This window comes from Corvus kubaryi, unplaced genomic scaffold, assembly GCF_017639235.1.
Source record: "Corvus kubaryi isolate FWS band 111438036 unplaced genomic scaffold, C.kubaryi_AGA036_p1.0 37398, whole genome shotgun sequence".
NCBI lineage: Eukaryota > Metazoa > Chordata > Aves > Passeriformes > Corvidae > Corvus > Corvus kubaryi.
The window spans coordinates 2,762,229-2,784,905 of NW_024581137.1; the positions used below are offsets into that span (position 1 = coordinate 2,762,229).

Below are 22,677 nucleotides of genomic sequence, written 5' to 3' on the forward strand. Positions count from 1 at the left end.
GTTATATTAGGTTTAATAATACTTGGGTGTATTTTTTTTGCCTTAAAGTGAGGCTGCGAAAAATCATCGACCAGACCTGGGTTGCCCAAAAAGAAAATGGGGGATGTGGAGGGATTCCTTGTGGAATATAGGATACCCCAGGAGAGCTTGGGCATCCCAGGGTTGTTGCAGAAGTACCCCTGACGGGGCCTCAGGCTGAAGATAGGCTTGCAAGGCACCTGCTAGCTGGCAGCCTTGAACAGCCTTGGGAAAAGGTATACACTGGTCAGCTCCCCCGCTGCTTAGAGGCTTTCTCATGGGAAAGGGGCGTGAACTTTGGAAAAAGTATGACTTGGTGTAACCGGACAATAAAAGGGGAGCACGATGCTCAAATCAGATCGGTGTTCGTGTCGTGACTCTGGCTGGATTCCCCTGCACCTGGGACCCCCCCCTTGCCAAACTAGACCACCATCTTGGGCCTTGAAAAGGAAGCCGTGTGGCAATATGACACCCCAGAAAGAATTGAGTAGGACAGTGGGACTCATTTAAAAAATAGTCTCACAGACACCTGGGCCAGAGAGCATGGTATGGAAAGGGTGTATCATATTCTCTCTCATGCACCAGCCTCTGGGAAAATTATATGATAACAATGGACTGTTCAAAACCATATTCAAAGCAATGGGTAGTGGAACCTTTAAACATTGGGATCTACGTTTAGCAGAGGCCACCTAGTTAGTTAACACTAGAGGCTCTACTAATTGAGCTGGCCCTGCTCTATCAAAGCCTCCACATACCAGAGAAGAGAATAAAGTCCCCACAGTGCGTATGAGGAACATGTGTTAGGGAAGACAGTTTGGATTAGTCCTACCTCTAAGGCAAAGGCAGCTCCATCTGTGGGATTGCTTTTGCTAAAGGACCTGGGTGCACTTGGTGGGTAATGCAGAGGGACAGGGAAACACGATGCGTACTTCAAGGGGATTTGATTTTTGGGTAAGAACAGTCTGTAATGTTGAATTGTATGATATTGGTTGCTGAATGACACTGCCACTGTATAAACATAACACTGCCATAACCAACCATGGACAAGAACTATGGACTGTTCCAGATACACCAGTTGTGAGCTCCTGATGCAGCTTGCAGCCACCCAACAGCACACCAGCCGTCCTGCCCTGGAAGATACCTTGGATGGATAGAACCCACAGTCATGGACTAAATGAACTCAACAGACATCTTGGAGGGACGGCCATTGACTACAGAAATGATACCGGTGCTTGTATATACATACATATATACACACATACATACACACACACACACACACACACACACACACATATATATATATTTATGTATGTAGTTGGAAGGTGTAGGATCTGGGCAAGACATACATGATATAGAAGAAGAGGTGGATAATGTCCTGGTTCCAGCCAGTACAGGCTTAATTTTTATAGTAGCCAGAGCGGGCATGGCTAGAACCATAGATTATTCTATGCCACCTCAAGTCATTGCTGGGGGCGAAGGGAAGAGAGTCTCTTCAGGGGAGAAGGGTTTCCTTCCAGTTGAGTATGTGTGGCAGAGGGATTGCTGGGGTTTGTTGGTTCCGAGCTGGAGGGAATGGTCGGGGTATTGTGGCTGTGGTTGGGCCAGGTTGGGCTCAGTGAGCTTTTTGCATGTGAATCACTCTCTCTCTTTTGTACACTTTTTTTATTAGTATTGTTGCTGTTAGTTTGTTTTCTTACCTCATTGCTGTTTCCAGTAAATTGTTATTTCAGTCTGTGATCTTTACCCTTTGTGCTTCCACTCCTCTCCAGCCCACCACAGGGGAGCAGGTAGGGGCAGGGAGGAGAAAAAGGCTCATAGTTTTAGTGGGAGCACTAAATTAGAGAATACCATTCCTAAACCACAATGCCTGCAACTACTTTGCATGGTAGGTAGACATACATATAAATGCCCATGATCTCAATGTTACAAAGATCCCATGACCTGGATGCCCCCCTGATTAACTGGAATTAGACCTGAAAAGTCATTTGTTCAGTCATTCTCATGAACAGACTGTGAACACAGAGTATCTTTCCCATGTACCATACGCAAAGCTTTATCTGTTGCAACATACATGCAAATGCATGGATAACGGTGGTTCTGTTCTGAAAAATCAACTCATGGAAGTGATTCTCTTGAATTTTGGAGGGCCACTTCTCCCTTGCTTCCTAGCCTCTTTCAGAACACGGTATGAAAGGATCCAGGAAGAGAGAATTGGAGAGGAGTTTTTCTAGTTCCCAATTCTTCAAACTCACTCTAGAAGTCAGATCAAATTCTTTATTTAGCAGAAAAATATCATTACTAGTATTTTTTGTACTTGGACCCACAAGCTATACCAGTGCAAAGGCTTTATTTTGAGAAGACATCCTCAAGATTGCACCATCATAAAATCCCAGTGAAAGTTCAACAGTGATGCCAACAGAATTCAGCGCAGTGGAGACTGCAAGCGAATAGCAGAAGTTTCTCTAGATTTTCAGTCTAAAATTGTCATGGGTTAGCAAGCATAGTCCCGGAAGTGTTCTTGCAAAGGTGTGCTTACAGCTTCCTCTATGACCTAACAGAAACTATCAGATGGCCAGTTTGAATATGGACAATTCCTTAAGCCACTTAAAGTTGTGACGCCTCTGTGATGCACACTTAAGAATAGAAAACCCCCCCCACAGCTCTCTGTCTTGTTTCCGGTGCTGGGACAGGTGGCTGCGGGCCCCGTGCGGGGGCCAGCGGGCCTGGCCCAGGCCCTGCTTGGGCTGGGCCGGGCCGGGCCACAGCCATCCTGGAGCCAATGGGCCCTGTTCCACCCACGGAACCCCCCCACAGCCCTGCTGTGGGCAGATGGCCAGCTCCCCCTCTCCACTGCTGCCAAGATTCAGCTAAAGCTGCACCACTGTCCGGCAGAGGTCATATGACCCACAGCGATAAGCGAAATTCCAGCTGCAAGGCCTAGGTGAGATTAACCCTTTTAGTGCTATGAAGAGCTGAAAACCTGAGGGAAAAGAAAGAGATGCTTAAAGCTGAAATTCTGTTGTAAAGCTATGATATATCAGAGTACCCATTGTAATTTCATGAAGGCATGGGGGGTGGAGCGTTCAACTTGTGAGCAAAAGCACCTGCGCTGAGATAGGCAGATGCTGATGCAGCTGTAATTTCATGAGAAGTTTGAACAGGGAGAGATGGAAGCGATGAGGACTTTGGCTCCAAATGAGAAAACCTCAGTTCCTAGAGATGCTCCCAGAGATAGTCCTAAAGATGAAGATGAGGAAGACCCTTTGCTCCCGGGGAAGGAGAAGGGCCTCTGTTCTTAGAGATGAAATGCTCCCAGAGATGGGTGAAGAGAACTTTTGTTTCTGAACGGCTCAACCTTAAAATTGTACCCCAAAAACCTTCAAGAGTGGACCCTCGAAAGCAGTTGTGGGAAAAGCTGCAAGTTGGGGGAAGGGACTCACATGTGATCAGAGAGACTCCTCTTCCTAAATGGACTGAGCAAAGTTATTTGGAAGTGGGCGGCTGTCTTGTTGTGATAATGTTTTCATAGCATGGGCAAGAGAGACTCCTCTTCCTAAATGGACTGAACAAGGTTATTATGGAAGTGGTAAACAGACTGAACATCTTAAGGGTTGTCTTTTTACATTGTCACTTGGAGAAGGGAAAAGGTGGGGGGAGGAGAAGAGTTCTGAAGGTGTGGTATGATTTTTTTTTCTTCTTTTAGGTCTGTTAATAAACTTCTTTATATTCTTTCAAGTTTGGTGCCTGCTTTGCATTTCTCCTAATTCTTATCTCACAGAAGGTAAACAGTAATGAGTATCTTGGACCAAACCACTACAAAAATGGAAATGAATTATTATATTGATAATAAAAAAAGTGCAAGAGCCTACTACTTCTCTGTTGTTCTGCTCCAGTTGGATTAATCATGGGTACTTATGTATTCACAGGAATCTGTTGCTACTACTTACATATGCTCAGGGAGCAGATGTTATGAAAAAGTGGGTGGCTTTTTTTGTATTATCAGTTTTTGTAACAGAACCTACATGTGCATTAGAAAAGAAAACTGCCATAGGACTTTGCTTCCTAAGATTAACAAGAAAGTTCAATTTCTAGTTTTAAAAATGGGTTTTAAACCCATAAGGTTTTCATCTTTCATGCAACCACATCCTTGATACAATAAAACTTCCTCTTGAAGTTATAATCAAAATTATAGAAAGGCTTCTTAATTTCCTTGAGGGCCAAACAAACCCAAACTCCTTCCCACTGTTTTTTTAATAAAAAAATATCTGTTTCCAAACATCTGCTTCAGGAATTGTCTTTAAAAGTTGGTTATGAGGGTTTTGGTATTTTACTATTTTTTTTCTGGATAAAGAATGCTCTTGTATAACTCTGGTAGGGATAAAAAGTGAGCTGAAAACTGTAATAAATATTAATGAAGCATGAAACCCTACATCTAGAGGTGATTCCACTACGAAGAATTATGTTTATTTGCTGTATATTATGTGGATACTCTCAATTATGTAGAAGACTATTATGTAGTGCAAGCCAAAAGAGAAACTGGACCTTAAGGATTGGGGGTTTTTTTTAATGTTTTCAGAAATAGTGGTCAGGGATTAGATACATGTCCCATCCTTGAGAGACAAGGATGTGCTTTGTTATGTGACACTATTCTTTAGTGACGTATATTTAATGTAATAAAATCCCTACCATCACCAGAAAGAGATTTTTTTGTAATCACCATGAAGAAATCACAACATAGTTATTGTCTCACATAAGACCACACAACCCACATATCCATCTCCTTACAATTAACTCATTTCATTCAAGAAGGACAGCAGTGTTCACCATATGGGGAGGACTGGAGAGAACAAGTGAATTTAACATACAGTGATGGGTAATAAGGAGGCAGACAATTGGACCAAAGCAGGAGATTTGATACAACATAGGGTTGAATTTGTACAGGCTCTTTTATCACTGGGGCTGAAGCAACACCAGGTCCCTTTTCCATGGTTAATGCAAAGCCATTAAGAGAACTGAGAAAACCCAGTGAGGACAGCACTGCTGGGATTCAGTCCTGAACTTCAAGCCAGGAAGAGGAGAGATCCTAATCTTTAAAAGGAGTATTGCCATGATCTAATTTGTAGAATGGGTGTTTACAGTAGGGCAATGGTTGTTAACACTTGTTTCATGGGCAATGAGTCTCTAATACTGTTAATTTCTCCCCACTTCTGCTTTCCGTATGTACAGACATATATTTGTGTGCACACATACAGGCGTATGTATAGAGCAAAGAAATACTCAGCTCCAGAACTATGACCCCATCAGGCAGTCTATGAGTTCACACATCCCCATCCAAGCAAAGCTCTGATCAGTAAACTTCTGCCTGTGGAAGACATTCATAAGAAGAGCCACAGAAGAGTGCATTTACAGGAGGCAAAGAGAGATCACTATGGGAAGCTGATGGGTTATAAAGGAAAAGGAGGCATCATCCACTAAAGATAATGCACGAAATGAGAAAAGGATAGATGGGCTAGAATAACTAAATTAAAGGATGTGTGTAAAACCCATGGATGGTTTCAGGTTTTGAATCTAAGCCACCTACTTATAGCAGCTCTAATACTTCTTGAAGCACCTCCAGAAAGGACTGGTTATTGTTTGTTACTTCAAAACCTGAAACCATCCATAGGTTTTTACACACATTTTTAAATTTAGTTATTCCAGCCCATGTACTCTTTTGTAGCATAACCTTACTGCCACCTACAGTATATACTGAGCAGAAAGCATGTTTCTGACAATATTGAACAATACAGCTGTGTTATTCTGAGATGGGAAATTACACCTGTTATTGTGAAGTTATTTCTTGCCATAAAAGACGGCTCTGCCAAGTCCTGTATTCAGACATGGGTATTTAAAGACTTCAGCATACACAACTCCCTTTAACTGCCATGCCAGATTTAAATCCCTTCAATCCCAGAAAAAGCATATCTAACAACACTCACATAGAATAGCGTTCTTCAAGCACCCACAAAAATGGAAAACTTCCGTCAAAAATTACTTCAAACTGTTGAATTATCATCAGAGTAAATTATCTTTTTTTTTTCCTCTGCTACTTTCTGCATATCCAAAGGCTGAATTACTAGACTTGTATTTTCCTAAACTCCAAAAGTATAAGCTCTTACCCAACACATCCTGAAGTATGGGCCTCTGGCTATCTTTCTAGGGTATGAATTATAAATATGTTTGAAGAGTGATAAGATTACAAAATAAAATTTAATTTGCAGTTGGGAAAAAACAAAGCTGATCAGAGGGCAAGCAATATCTCTGCTTTTATTTTACTCACTGTTAGGTAAATTTCTAAAGTTTTATCATGCCCAACAAAGTTTATTCTCCCAATCAAATAAAAAGAGAAATACCTTAAATGTGGATTGTAGAAGAATGGTTATGTTTTGCATTTTTTAAAGTCTTTTTCCCATTAATATAAGTAGTTAAGAAACAAGAAAAAATTAACAGTCACATACTGTTGTAAAAACAACATTATGTCTTAATTACAATAGTGTTTCAAGACTATAACTGAGTTAGGAATAGAGGTTTGTGAACAACAATATTCAAACAAAATTCAAAACTGTATCAGAGAGTTTTGCCACTTCTTAGTTTTCAATTAAGTTTCTCTAGTGCGTAGTGGGTGTTAAACTGCACACAAGAAATACTGATTTTTAACAATATTACTCTGTTGACAAGGTTACTGACCACAGTGCAAGCCAACAAGTAAAAAGAAAAGAGAGCAAAGTAAGTACTGACAAAGGGGTAAGAAATAAAACGTAAGAACCACTGAAGAAATCTCCTATTGAATTAGGCTTTGACAACATACTTTGGATTTAGTGCCTTAGTCACAAGCTGTCTTTTCTCTGGTATACAATTTCTTTATCTACTATAAGCACTGTTCAGTCATACCTGATGAACAGTCTGTATTTATGTAATGAATCTTTTACTGCCACATTGCTAATCTGGGTGGATGTCCCAAGCCATTCACAATTAACTTACGCATCTCACCTTTTTTGGGTGCGTGCTACTTGAGCACTTCTCCCTTCACATAAACAGTGCCACACCTAGAAAAATACATGGGTTAAAGCAGGGCCAGGAACCTCACCCCCTTAAGATGCCACCAGTCAGCAGAGGAACAACACGCCCAATATCTGAAAAGCAGTGCTGTTGAGACTAGAAGTGTGGAGTATTTCCCGATGCAGAGATCAATCACTGGTTATTAAGTGTATCTCTTTTTACTACCACCAAGAAGGCAGGTAAAAACACTTTGCACTTGGGTTTGCATGGCCCTGTGATGCTATGATGATTTCTTGCCTTTTCTTTTATACCCATTATACCTTTTTACAACTTCTGTATTCTTAGTGCTTTTTGCCTACATTCTTAGACTTGTTTGTCAGCTAAGACTAAATATTTTAGAAGCTTCGTAGGTAGAGGATAATGTGCCCCAGACACCAAGGTCCTCTCCAGAACACATTTTGTAAACTAAGATAGAACCATCCAGGAGGTTCCTTGGGGCGGGGGGGGGGGGGAGGGGGTGGCTCATTCAAACCTCTCATTGAAGAATTTTTGATAGATATGGTAATTAGTAAGACCTATAATGTTATACCAGATCTTTTGGGGGTGTGCGTTGTGGTGTGCATTTCGGTGCATTCTACCTGGACGTAGAGCACCTAAGGATCCTTAAAATAAATACCAAGGTAAAATCTCTCTTTCCCTTCTAACCATGTTTAACTCTTGATTTTAAGACCAAGAAAAGGCATCACTGGATAATTTGGCAAGCCATCAGTTTCAAGAGGATGCAGTGTGTCCTTTATCCCAATTAAGGGATGCTTGCCACAGTACATAGGGGTCACGAACAGATATTTGTATCAGCTTTTCCACCAAGAACTGTCAAACTCTGAATCCTGGGTCACCATGTGAGGAAAAGGCATGTTTGGAGAGGAGCCATGTGTCTTGTCTATAGTTAAAGGAGAAAATGTGCATTTAGGAGGAAGGATGATAGTGTGACTAAAGTAAGCTCATGAGGACTCAGGAGGTCTGGCTCTGTTCAGTCTTTCACTGATTTTTTGAGGGGCAAATCCCTTAACTTTCTTGTAATGTAGGTCCTCATTTACTCAATGAAACAAGTACAAGAAAATAAATACATGTGATTCAAACACTGCCATTCCACAAGTGGCTGTACACACATATATAATACACACTTTCTGCATATACACAATGTCATATATGCTTATACAGCTGGGGAACTGAGGCAAAGATAAGTTCAGCAGCTTGCTTAAAGGTAAGTTCTCCGCTACAAACATTTTGTTTAGCTACTATGGAAGAATTTGATACCTACCATCTGTATCTGATCCCGAAGTATTGCAACTGATAGACATTGCTATGGCACAAAAGAATTAGCAATGTACACAAAATAGCACTTAACTGTTAACTTACTTTAATCTAATCTGGCTAAGTTCTCTTGAGATATTACTGCTGGTATGTTGGGAGAAGATCTGTAGTCCTTCACAGATTTTAGAAGTAAATTTTTTTCATACTAAAACGTGCATAGTTTTTAAACACACATTTTATTGGGCAGTTACTTTGTAATTTTGAATAATAAGATAAAATTCTTTTTCTGATAAGAGCATTCATAAATTTACCTAAAGGTATAATTAAATAAACTATTATTTTAACCAAATGCTCTATACCTATCTGAAAGGCTAAATATCAAAAAACAGTCACTAAGGCTAGGTATCTCGAAGTAGATGCACAATTCAGACTAGCAGCATGCATGGAAAAGATGCATTTAGGTATGCGAAACAGTTAACTGCACATAGAGAGGGACACCAGTACAGACAACCTAATTTAATACATTAGTTTTTTTAATACAACATGCCTTGCCATTGTCACTGATGCTAGAGTGTCACCCACTCATTAACAGTTTGTTCCTCTAACCAATTCTTGTGCAACTTTTCTCCCAGGAGCTGTTAAGTTGGCTTCAACGGAGCTACTTAGTAATGTGGTGAGTAGAGTTGTTAGTTCTGTTATTTACCTTTGGAATATCTTTATCATGTAGGTACCATCTAGGATGCATCAGACAAGACTCATTCATCTAGGCTGTGATTCATTTGTGCATACATAATAACTTTTGTTAAGGTCTTACTATTTACAGTTGTATTGGGTTGACCCTGAGTTGATGGACAGTCTTTGAGACCAATGACGCTTCTCACAATTTACATATTTAAACCGCACGGAAAGGCGGGACTGGCCCTTTTTGTCGGAGCTCGCCTGCTGGAAGGTGGGGGGGGGGGGAGCTCCGAGCCTCCCGGCCCCACCGGGCCGGGCCGGGGCCACTGCCCCTTTCCCCCTTTCCCAACACTGTGGCACGGACCCTGGGTCGCTTGGGGAGGGACTATCCCAGAGCCGCAGGCAGCTAAAACCAGCCATGGACTGCTCACAGCTAAACCCATCCAGCGCGGCTCCTGGGGACAGGCGGGTCCCTCTCCTCTCCATGCGGAGCCGGCGGAGCCAACGGGAGCTGGCAGAGCCTCCTGTCTGCAGCCAGCACACTTCGTGCTGAACTGAAGAGGACACCATGCAGCCAGCAGCACAAAGGGAGCGAGGCTTTCTCCACCGTAAAGCCTGAACAAGAACACCCTTCAACACGGCAGCGTCAGAGTCAGAGAGAAAGAGAAGTGAGTCACGTGGGACAGAGCTGAGCATGGCGACGGGAGAAAAGAGGGCGGTGCCGCAATTCTGGCGCGTAGCTTAAAAAACCTTCTTGCATGCTGTGGTAAGAAACTGTAATACCACAAACTGTTTGTCTCTTTAATCCATTTGAAGAACATGGGGGGATGGAGAATCCTCATGTGGCCTGTGAAGATTGTGAAGAGTGCCTATGCCACGCTATATAGAAGTAGTAAGAGGCTGTTAGAGACTTGTGGCGAAGAAAAGCCTTCGTGTGCAGGCCAAAATAACTTATCCTTAAAAAGATGAATAACCCCATGTGATGGCCCATGTTTTGCAGTGTGAAGGAACTGTGAGATTTTTCATGGGAGAGATGTTCTACACACAGCAGATTGTTTGTTTCCGGGCGGGTCTGCTGTTAGTGGCAGTTTGGGAACCACGTGCAACTGAAGAAAAACCCTTTTTTCCTTAAGCATAAGAGAGAGACTTTTCAAGAACTGGAACACTGACTAACATCCCATGTTCTGTTATCCTTGTGTGAGCTGGGTAAAAGGAGAGAAGTGCTGGAAGGGGGGCAGGGGGAGATTTGCTTTAATTTTTTTTTTGTTATTTTTTCTTTACTTTTAATTCTCTTAGTAATAAAACTCTTTCATTGTACTGCAACTGTTTAAGGTTTGTGCCTGCTTTGCTTTTCTCCTAATTCTTATCTCACAGAAGGAAAATAAGTAAGTAATGAATATTTTGAACCAAAACCACTACTTTAATTAGTGTTTCTGCCCGGTTTTGAACTCAACCTGCTACAATATCAGTGCTTCAAAAATGAAGAGAATTCCAATGACTGGACTTAAAAAGATCTTTCAGTGCTGAGTTAGGGTAATCTGAGTTCAATGAAAGCACAAATTTCTTGCATCTCACAGGATAGTAACTATGTACAGTATCTTGCAAGACAGATGTTACAAGTATACTTACAAGTGTAATTAAAAAGAGAATTGGCCAACATTTAAACTTACAAACACTTCCAAATAGTTTTAAAATTTTTACCTATTGCAAAATTTTACTATATAGTTTATTTTTTAAGAAGTTGTAGAATGAACACAGCCATCAACAAAAGCTCATCTCTGATTATCACTCTCAAAAGTGAGAAGGAACACAATGTCTACTGCAGATACGTCTAGATAAAACTGTCTTCTAAAATCTCAACAGGGAATAGGACAGTAACTAAGGATATCATTGCTGTAAACACAATTAATTCAAGACATATCTCAATCCATATGTTCCATTTCCTCTCCAAAGAAAGGAAAGAAACACTAGTGGAATATTTTTTGCTTTGTTTGAAAACCAGAGACTAAATACTAAAGACCATTTCCTGGTTTCAATAAAAAGCAACTTTACAATCATACTTTGATATATTTGATCTGTCAGAAATATTTGAATGAAAGTTGTACCATTGTGTACTAGTTTGAAAACAAACCAGTGGGAGGCACCAAGTCAGAATAACAATTTAATAGGGAAATTTTTAAAAAAGGCAGAAGACACTGGTTCAAACTGACAGTCAGGATACAACCTGACACCCTGTTAGTCAGGGTGGCAGTAGCAGTCCAATAAAATGGTGGCTGCAGTCCTCCTAAAGTGGTGGATGTGGTTCTGTTGAAGCAATGATCCTGTAGAAGGGTCTGCTCTTCCTTGGAAGGTCCAGTGGTGGCTGTGTAGCTCTTGTCCTCTGGAAATCCAGTGGAAAAGGGTTTCTGTGGTGTTTGGAATTTCAGATTATATCCAGGATGGAATGCTTGGTTCCTCCCTCTGAGTGAAGCATCTCACAATGGGATGATTAGTCATGAGGCAAGGCATTGATGGGCTCATTAACAGAAGATAGTCCAGAGGGAGGAGGCAAGGAAACACTGCCCCACCTGGTTTCAACAGCTCATGAGGATGGTAATAGAATACACTGCAACCCAGAACACATTGTCTTGGGGTGACTTTATCATGCTGTATCCCCTATCGCCTGCTCTATGCCAGACATGAATCCTGTGCCTTTCCGTGTCTTAAAGCTGGGTCCAAGAGAAAGGGAAAAAAATAGAGCTGAGCAGTTTTGTGTTCAAGGACACAGATATACACTCCCCTGCGTTCTTGCGGTGGAGCGGAGGAAAGCACCTTCCTGCTTTTAGCCAGCTTTCGGCTCTCTTTTCTCAGGGGAGAGACGGAGAGTTAAACTCCTTTGCTTTTTAGCTAGCTTCTTGTTCATTATCTAAAGCAAGGAGTTTCCTGGGACTTTGGCTTCTTCTTCTTTTCTTCTGGACTGTTCAGCAAGAACAGTCACCAGGAGGCCGTACACCATGGCCCGGAGGGGCCCATGCTGAACCCCAGCTCCAGAGAGGAGAGAGCCACACCCACAAGGACTTTGAATCTACCCAGGTTTCTTCTCCACAGCAAGAGGTTTTATTATTTAACATCATTCTTTTTTCCATGCCTGCATGGACTTTGTTTGTTAAATAAATAGGTTTTTTTCACTTTCGTCCGAGAAATTTCTTTCTGAACCTGGTGGGGGAGGGGCTGTTGAAATCTGCCTTTTAACAGAGGGACGTTCATTTCGGATGTTTTTCCTCCAAATTCGTCTCAAACCAAGACAACCATGTTCACAATTATCAGAATAAGTCACTTTCATGGGTTAGCCAAACCAGAAGGAAATGGCTATGGCTGATATAAGTTATAATACAGGATTTCCCACTGTGACACCAAGCCTAAAGATAGAATTCAGACTAGGCAAATTACATTTGCTCTGTTATTGGCATTTGGGTCTGAGAGATGCTAATGACTACCAATAAGTACACGTTGTGTTCTGGTAGTGGGAAACCTTGGTACTTATTTGCAATTTTTCAGTCTACACATGCATTCTTCTTCTGGTTTAGACTTCTGAAAATGATGGCTATCTTTCCTCTTTTCTGAAAGACATTCTGAATCGCAACCCTACCTCTCTCTTGCCAGTGGATTACATTTGTTTGCATGGTGCCAGGATAAGAGCAACACAGCTGCAATGGCTGTGATGTTCTCAAAGTACTCTGGCATGCACAGCTCTCATTTGGAGGACACTGAGACCACAGAGAACACTCAGTCACAACATTATTGTTGCACATTTACATAGCTCATTTTATCAAGAAAGATAACAAAGGCATTTTACAAGTACTGGACACATACCACAACTGAAATGTTGCCAATCTTTCTCTTGAGGGTAGTGAACAAATATTACATGGCAGCCAGCAAGCTCACTGGTGAAGGCAGTATTTTGGCTACAATAGCAGCATTAACCATTTAATTGTGTAAGAACAAATAAAAGATGACCAAACTCAATCTTCCTGCAACATCCAGTCAGAATTCAAAAAGCACAGCAAATCATCAGAGTAATGTACTGTAGAAAACCCAAAGTTTGAGTCACTGTGGCAAGAATACAAACCCTTTTGGTCTCAGGAAGCCAAGGGTCTACAAACATTTTGTGGTGCTTGCTTTGGTTCAGGAAAAGGAAACGATAAAAGAAGTTTTGATTGTCCCTTAAGAAAATAAGCACATTTCAGGTGATCCTCTCAACTTCTGCCTGGTGAAAACTTCATTATTTCTATAGACAGACAACCACTTCCATTGTCCCATTTCCTCCTGAGGGTTTTGTAGATACTATGCAAAATTAAGATCTATCCATGTTTGGGAGATAATATGGGTTTGCTCTTGAATCACAGAAGTTAATTATCACCTGACTGCACTTTTAATACTTGTAACAGGATAATATTGAAAAAAACTTATTCTAGGTCTACTGAACCTAGAGTCTATATCAAAAAAGTAGTACCCTGAGAAGCCTACATGTGAGATAGCAAGTTACTTAAAGCAACTAGATAAATGGGTAGCAAAAGCAATAAAATTGAAAAGTTTATCAGAAAAACTGTAGAGAATGCAATGCTTCGAGGACTCCAGAAAGAGGAATTTCAGAGAACCCAAATAAAGTCACAGTTTTTATGAATGGACAGGACAGGTATGGGCTATTAGGTTCCTATACATAGGGATCATATTTTTGTGAATGAGACAACCTGAAAAATTAGAGGTAAAAGTGGGGCAGGAACTTGGAAGGAAGTTTGAAAAGATATTGTTGACATGGTTTTAAATTAAGGAGAGAGGATGATGAAGAAAAAAACCAAAAGAAATTAGAAGAAATATAGACTTCGTAAGTTCCGAGGCAACTGGTGCATCCATCTACATCTCTGTGGGGAAGACCTTTGTGAGCTGTTCTCTTGGGTTACAATGTAAAATGTAACTAAAAGTACATATTCTACTACCATCTACATAAGCTGTTAAAATGGGTGGAGCAGTGTTCTTTATCTTCTCCATGACTCAGCCGTGGTAACTCCCTCTGGGGAAGCAGCAGCCACCCTGGGAGGGGGGCATCTCCACTAATGGGCCATCAATGTCTCCCAGCATCACTCACAGAATTACACTATCCCATTGTGAGATGCCCCACCCTGGGGGAGGAACTGAACATGCCTACCTGTATATAATCTGAGGCTTGGAATACCACGAGAGGACCGCCACTGGATTCCCAGAGGGCAGGAGCTCTCGATAACCACCACTGGACTTCCAGAGAAGGACCAGGCCTTTTCTGCAGGATCACCGCTTTGACAAGACCACATCAATCACTCCAGCAGGACTGCTATCACTGTTTAATTGGACTGCTACCACCACCCTGACCAACAGGGTATCAGCTCGTATTCTGACTCTGTAAGTTTAAGCCAGTGTTTCTGTATTACTGCCTTTATTGTAATTTTCCTATTAAATTGCAGTTCTGACTTGGAATCTCTCACAAAATATTTGTGTGGAGTCAATTCCTCCGCTGGTTTGCTTTCAAACTAGCGCAGTTGTGAAATACACCCTTCCCATCAGTAGTGCCTAGTAAGTACTCTCACAGCAAGTTGAGCTGACTGCCTTGTTCATCTGAACAACAATTATGATCCTTAATTTTTGGCTTCAGCATAGTACATAATGGTTTAATCTTGGAATTATATGTACAGAAAGGAAGAAGCATGTGAACTCTGAATAGACAAAACTACTTTCACCAAAGATATGAAATGCCACTCAGTTTTAATAGGTTACTCTGTCCTCACCTCTAAAAACAATGTTCGAAGTTACATAGCTATTACAACCAGCTGGGGGACTTTTTTAAAATTAAAATGTACTCTTACTGGACAGATGATATTTATAAATAGAGTAGGGGGAAGAGAGAGACAGAGTTAGAGACAGGAAATGGATATGGATATGTACACATATATAAGTGTATACTTTGGTCACAACAACCCCATGCACAAGATGGGGACAGAGTGACTGGAAAGCTGCCCAGCGGGAAAGGACCTGGGGGTTCTGGTCAACAGCTGGCTGAACATGAGCCAGCAGTGTGCCCATGTGGCCAATAAGGCCAATGGCATCCTGGCCTGTATGAGCAATAGTGTGGCCAGCAGGACCAGGGCAGTGACCCTGTACTCAACACTGGTGAGGCTGCACCTCAAGTACTGTGTCCAGTTTTGAGCTATTCAGTTCAAGACATTGAGATGCTGACACAAGTCATGAGAAGGGACAATTAAACTGATGAAGGGTCTATGGAATTGTTGGGGTTTTAGTTTAGTCCTAGTTTTTTTCCTGTTAAAGGAATTTTTTCCCATATGCATGTTGCTAGGGGACAAATGGCTGTACTTCAGAAAGACAAAAGAGCTGCCCATTGGGGGTGGGGTGGGCCTGGGTACTCCTTTGTTTCACCTGGGTGTGGGGTCAGTTCGCTCTTGGCGTTCGGAGAGAGAAGCTGCAGAGAAAGGAGCTGCTGGTTCTTTTTTTGGCTGTTTTTCTTTCTGCTGGAAACAACGCCGGGATCCCAAAGCCGCTTTCCCTGCCCTGCTGGAGGCCAGGCTGTGGCTGCCCTGTCCCGCTGCTGCTTTGAGCCTTCGCTACGCTGTAGCCGTGCTCGCCCTGCCTGCCTGACCTCCGGGGGGGTTCCCCATTTGGATACATCTCGTCTGCCACCCGGGATTTGTGCTCGTCCCTGCCACTCCAGCCTGCTGTTCCTGAGAGTCCGGCCGAACACCGGGGCCAGCTGCCCAGGGGGTTTGTGAAGCCCTTGTTCCATCCTTCCCTGGGATCCCAGGGCACCGGTGCCGCGTGCTCCCCGAGCTCGCTCCGGAGCGCCCCCTGCAGCCGCGGGGGGACCATCGCACTGCCGGCTGCCAGTAGAACTGCACCCGAGGGGAAAGGGCCTGACAGCTGAGAAGGCTGGCACTGGGTTTGTGTTTGCTGTTACTGCCATAGTTATTGTTGTTTGTTTGACTGGTTATATATATAATAGTAAAGAACTGTTATTCCTATTTCCCACATCTTTTCCTAAAGGCCCTTGATTTCAAAATTATAATAACTCAGAGGGAAAGGGGTTACATCTGCCACTTCAAGGGAGGCTTCTGCCTTCCTTAGCAGACACCTGTCTTTCAAAACCAAGACAGGAATAAATAATAAAATGAGTAGCTGATGGAGCTAAGGTTGTTCAGCCTGGAAAAAAGAAGGGTCGGGGAGACCTCACTGATCTCTACTACTACCTGAAAGTAGGCTGTAGCAGATGGGAGTCAGCTACTTCTCTCAGGCAGCTAGTGACAGGATGAGAGGAAAAGGCCTCAAGCTGTGCCAGGGGAGGTTTTGGTTGGATACTGAAACAGTGGTTAAGCACTGGAATGGGCTGCTCAGGGAAGTGGTAGAGTCACTATCTCTGGTAGTGTTGAAGAAACGACTGGATGTGGCACTTGGTGCCATTGGTCTAGTTGACAAGGTAGTGATTGGTCAAAGGTTGGACTCAATGATCTTGGAGGTCTTCTTCAACCTTGATTCTATGATTATGTATATATATGCATGTGTGTGTCTGTGCATGTATGTATAACAGCCACACTACTCCCCTACACTGAAACCCGAAGAGGTTTTGTGCTGTAACTGTATTTCCATACACACCTCGGGAGGAAAGTGTGGTGGTGTTTTGTTTATGTGGTATTTTTTAAAATCACTTTTATTTCATTGCAGAGCTACTACTCCAAAACCTGGCCACCAGGAAAGGGGGTTGGTATGATGACTGCTCAGGAAACAGTAGTTACGCACTGCCACCTGAGCTGTAAATGAAAGGGAGAGAAAATGGTTTGGGGCTTGTAACACAGTATACACAGCAACCACTGGCAAAGATTAGGTGCAGAGTTTACGAGTATTTTTTTTCTTTCACTGGAACATGATGAGCTGTATGTTTTGGCCCATTTAAAAATACTTAATGTTTGAGGCCCTAGGTAAGAGAAAGCGTCTCCTTTCAAAAAGGGAAAAGCTTTTTTGGTTTTGTACATAGATGAATTTCAAGTTAGCTTTAGCCTTGGTTAGCTTCAGATATCTTCTGAATGCTGAAACAATATGTGAGGCAATGGCAACTACTCCGTGTAGGGGAATACAAGTGTTCTTTCAAAGACACTTGTGCAGTCACAAGTTATTTCTCCTAAAAACTAAAAAAAAAGTCTTCAAACCCTCATTTTAAGACAAAAGGCAAAACTGTACTGTGTAGCTAACACTGAAGAGCAGGTACCTACCCTCTGGCTAGTCAAAAAACAACGTATGTGGGTATTACTCTCCTTGCCCTCCTCTCTACAATCCTCTCAAAAACCCACAAAGAAGAGGTTCTTATTACATAAGGGACACCTAGAGATAAATTCTTTGACCCAGGAATCCAGAAAGCAATGCTAGACAAGTCAGAGCTTGGATACCACAGGGACAGGCTCAGCTCAGAGAGATGCTTAATGTCAAGATAAATAAATTTTGATAAAAGTCCATTTCCTGTGTTAAATATACCACAGAGAAAGAAAATAATGTTGCTGCAATGAATGTAAATGAATATAAAACCTTTTTTTGAAAATCACTTCCACAACTGGCTCCACGGATCACTCAGCTCCCCAAATGTCCAGCCTGGTGCTCACTTACACATTCCCTCTTTGATAACTTTTTTTTCTGTGCACTTAATCTAAAATGATATGGATTAAATAATTCATTTCACAACTCAAGCCAGTTCAAAGTAGAAATTTCAATCCAAAACATTGTAAAGCACTACTATCATTAATAGAATATTTATTGTGTTAGAATATATCATGCTTCAGTTTTGCATTTGCAAGGTGTATACCTGGTCTACATGTGCATAAATACACTATGCCTGAAGGAGACTTTGTCCTCACATATTGCTGCTGCAGTCCTGACACCTGAGGGAAGCAGGACAGCACTCACCAAAATAAACCAGCCATCGCTGCCTTTCCCTACTGAATTTTTGCCAGCGCTTGTGAAACTACAGGCCTGTCTAGCATGTGGGTAGCTGGCCTGAAGAAAAACAACCTCCTCTTCTGCTCCATTTTCCACAAGCATCTGGAGGCCACCAAAGGGGTATATGCCAATCTCCACATAAAAAAGCAAAATGTATTGCTGTGGGCAACAGCATGAGAGCTCCTCCTGCTCTTCCTGCTCCTCCTGCACATAGACAACCACAGGTGAGGCATGAGTGTGGAGAGTGAGCTATGCTGCAGAGAATTTGGCAAGTATGAGAGGATGTCCCCACAGATGCCTATACAAAGTTACCCAGAGTAGATGAACAAGATACAAAAAGCCACAAGTTGGGTTGTCCAACAAAATAGGCAAAAATGGGGGAATCCTTGCCAGTGTGCCTTATGCATGGTATTTTGTGGAAGGCAGGGAAAAGCTGCTCACCCCCTCTGAATCTGTATGCACTTAAACCAGAGGATGCACAACGTCTACATTAAATATGAAAATAAACAGAGAAGCAAAGCCACTTAAAAACTGATCAAGCTCAAAGCTAAAAAGCTTTTTATGTGTGTATAAACATGGCTGTGATCTTGCACATGAATAAATAAGCTTTTATTTGAAGAGAAACAACCAAACATTTAACATCACTTCCATTGACATGAACCCCCTAAACTGTGCAATTTTAGATCTACAAATAATTAATAAAATAATTACCATACTCTTCTTAGTACGATGCACAGTAAACTTATTCTGATTCAAAATAGAATTTTGTGCTGGAATGTCCCTGAAGTCTCACTCCTGCTAATGCTATTAATTCTAGCAGTGTGTAATGTGAAATACTTACATGTATTCTAGTATTCTTCTACAACTTTAAGGAACTGTTTACTCCATTTGCAAAACATCAGCATGTTTGAGGATTTGTCCATTGTGTTGCGCCACTTGTGGTGTAGTCGTGCACACAGCAAGAGTGTACTTTCCACATTGGGCTGAGACACAGACGTGGCCAGCACACTCTGCACTAAGGCCAGTGCTCAGTTCTGTTACAATGAATTTGCTCCAGCTCCTACTCTTTCCTGTGTAAACAGCTGCCTTGCAGCACCACAGTTTAGCTCTAATTAATTTGTTAATAAACATATGATTTATTTTGTAATCTAGTCCTAAAAGTCGGGTAAATTCTTGTTCTCACTGGCGGTTCTAAAATATCCAAATCTCCATCTAATTAAAATCTGTTCTTTCATTCCACATTTAAAAACTAAATTCTAATATAATGTTGGGATTTTTTTTTTTTTACTTCTTCACACACAAAATTTAGGAATGACTGTAGGATGTACTTGGCCAATTTTGTCTAAAAAATATTCACAATCAGACAAGATTCCTCTGTAGGACTGCAACTTTCCCATATAAGTTTTATCTCAACTTTAATACTGCCATAATTTTAATAAATACAGTAACTAGGGAGTGCAAAGTATAAGTTATATATATTTATGCTTCAAACTAAGATAAATTAAAATACTGGCTGATAGCAGCTACACAGTTTTAATAACTTTTCTCTAAAACAAAACCTTAAATTTCTGGATACTTTATTAATCATGCAAATCTGTGGATAAAGTACTGGAACTCATCTGGCAAAGCCTGACTGTCATCTCTGACTCTGGGCAAGGCCTCTCAACTTCCTTTGCCTCAGCACATATGCATGCAAAAACAGCTATGTAACCCCAGTTATAGCTATTTGTTCCTGTGAGTTGGAATTTCTCTCAAAGCTTTCATGCAACAAAATGGCAGTTGCTTCACATGTACCAAATGATCCCTATAAAATTTAAAAGAGCTCAAAGTATTGAGATTAACCCAGGAAGCAAAGGACTGTATTAACTCCAGTGGAGACCAAGAACTGAACTTGTGCAAGTTTTACCTGAAGACTCACAGGGTGATATTTCTCTTATCTTGCACATTTTCAAACAGTTCATCTTATGCCTTTTTATGATATGAAATGAGTAATATGAAATCAGTCATATAGGTATCAGCAGCAGTAACTCCTTTATCAAAACTGTGTGTCATTGAGACATAAACCCTGGGCCTCTTCCAATCTCACATTTTTCCATTCTCATGGTTATTCTTCAGTCTTAATTGCACAGATTTTTTTTTTTTTTTTTACTATTTCTGACACAGAAAGCAGAAGTATTTCCCAAATGCCAGAGAAACAGAAGTTATGAGATATTCTAGACTGTGGTCAGACATTGTTTTCCAAATGAAACTGGCCAGTCAGTGCTTAAAAATCTTCAAAACTGATTATAAAAATACTTTAAATCTATAACCCATATAAAATTTATATATTATATGATGTAGTGTATAATCTATAAACCAATTATACACACATCTATATAATTTAAAATAAGAATTGCATGGCTAGTTTTAGGTTTCTAAATCCATTTTATAGCTTCACAACCTGCAGCAATATGTCGTTTTGCAGCACATTGGGGCTGTGACCTCCAGTCTCAGAACAGCCAGCTAGGAGAGCCTGCAGCACACATGCTGCTAAACAGTGCAAGTCAGGCTGCTGGATGTCTGCCATGGGAAGCAAAATAATGCTGGACTTGCTCCCATTCTGCATTTGAGATTTAGTTCTCTCTAAGACAGTCCCTGACCTTGACTGTGGTCTTTTGAGTTTATGGATTGGTAACAGGGAAATGAAAAACGAAAACACTTGAAGTTCCTTACCCTTCATATTTACCACACCAGATGGCTGCTGGCAAGTGTTAGCATCAGCCCAGTTTTACCCTATAACAGTCCCTGGGTAAAAGAATTGTGCCTTATCAGAGACAGTGTGAAGGCTGTCTTTTAACAGGTCGAGATGCTTCTTGCTCTATTAAGGCATTTTACTGATCGGGAGCTCTTTGTCTGAGGGATCTGAAGAATTTATTGCTGGATACTCCTCTCCCAAGGGCATCTACCTCTTGGAAAGTAGCTACCAAGTAGTTTTTGCTAGACATGCACCCAATCTCTTTGCTGGTCAAGCAAGCTGGCCTGATTTTCAGGAAATTCTGCTGAAATCAGTGAACCTCAGTCATCATAAGAACATAGAAATGCGAAGTATCTAAGTGTAATATAACAGTAGATTTCTAAGAGAGACCTTCCATTGTCCTGAAATGGTTATCAGAGGTTTCAACTTCTAATAACCAGGCTCTAAAAACCCCCACTTTTTCACTTCTTCTCTACATCATGAGTCCCTCACAAAAGCTTGTATATGCAATTGGTTTTGCTGACTAATGACTTCTGTAATGGGATAGACAATTATTCAGTTCCTAAAGAAAATGGATGTTAAATACGAGGATAAATTTAAGCTTTTTTCCCCTGGGATTAGCTTTGGCATTATGTTGCATCTGTTACCTTACCTTCCATAAGAGCACAGCCAGCAATAGGAAGATGAGAATTCCCACCAACAAACTGATGGCAATGATCCATCCGACAACATACCCACGAGGCTCCAGATTGTGTAAAGCCTCAAAGACCACCTACAAAGCAATTAGAAAAAGATTTTTTTATAATTGGAAGTTGTATTGTCTTCTCTTGTACTTATCTTATTAAACACATGGTATGGTGGCCTCACTGATCATACTTCATCTGTCAAATAGGGAATGCCGCCTTAACTTAGTGCTTTCCATCAATTTTTCCCAAAGAATTTAAAGCTTTCAAGGGAGTTTTGAGTAGTCATGTGTTGGATCCAAAGAATATCAGCCTCCTCTCCAGCATAACACTTACCCTGCCAACCCCCAACACTGAGCTTGTTCAGGTACTGGGCCATCAAATGTGCACAAAGTTTTGCATGAAAAACTCCATCCCTTAGATTGGCTGGCGTGACATCTTGCATGGCTTGTCTTTCTCATCATCTTCTGGCCCTGCCAAACCCCCTGATGCTTCACATGAAACATTCATGATGAACTTGTGCTGAGGGTTAGGTTTTCTCAAATGAATTTCTTCCCATTTGTTGTCAGGAAAATGCTGGGGGTGGCTTTCTAGGTAAATAGACAGCGATTAAGGAACAAAAGAAGTAGCCAAGCACCCTGATATGCCGTTGAAATTGTTTTGGGGAGGGGAACAGGGGTCTGGAGTTTCTTAGCTGGGTGGGAGTAGCCTTTTCCTCCTGGGGTTTTTTTCACCTAGGACCTCTCCTGCACAGCGGTTTCAACACTGCCATGGAGCTCTGCCTGCCACCTGCTTGTAAGTCCGTTGCTTGCAAGAGAGAAAGAGAGTCCTGGCTGCTCCATTGACTGAGACTTCGCCAGCTGCCAGCACCGAGAGAGACCAGCACAGTCCACGTGGGTGCCTGGGGGAGTTGTTCCTTCCCTCCCCTCCTCAGAGCCACTGCGTGGCGAGCCACCTGAAGCTGAAGCTGCCCCCGCCGGACCTCTTCTCTATACGATAGTGTGACATTGTGATAAAGCCCTGCCTTCCTTCCCAGCATGCAATTAGTGGTACTAAAGATGGATCACCACTTGCATAAGTGCCTGGGGGAGTCGATCCTTCTTCCCTCTCCCTCCTCTGAGCTGCCATCACCACCAGGGAGGTCCTGCTCTTGCATCTGAGCGCCCCCTGAAGCTGCAGGGGAGGTACTGCACCTTCTCTGCCTCA

At 41.8% G+C, this 22,677-nt stretch overlaps 1 protein-coding gene across 1 annotated transcript in view; it reads right to left on the minus strand.

The window, feature by feature from the left end:
• ITGA9 (integrin subunit alpha 9) overlaps nucleotides 1–22,677 on the minus strand; it is a 244,396-nt gene that overhangs the window by 18,576 nt on the left and 203,143 nt on the right. Inside the window, exon 27 of the mRNA XM_042044551.1 lies at nucleotides 21,441–21,560. Within this exon, the coding sequence (XP_041900485.1) occupies nucleotides 21,441–21,560 (120 nt within the window). The remainder of the gene's footprint in view (nucleotides 1–21,440; nucleotides 21,561–22,677) is intronic.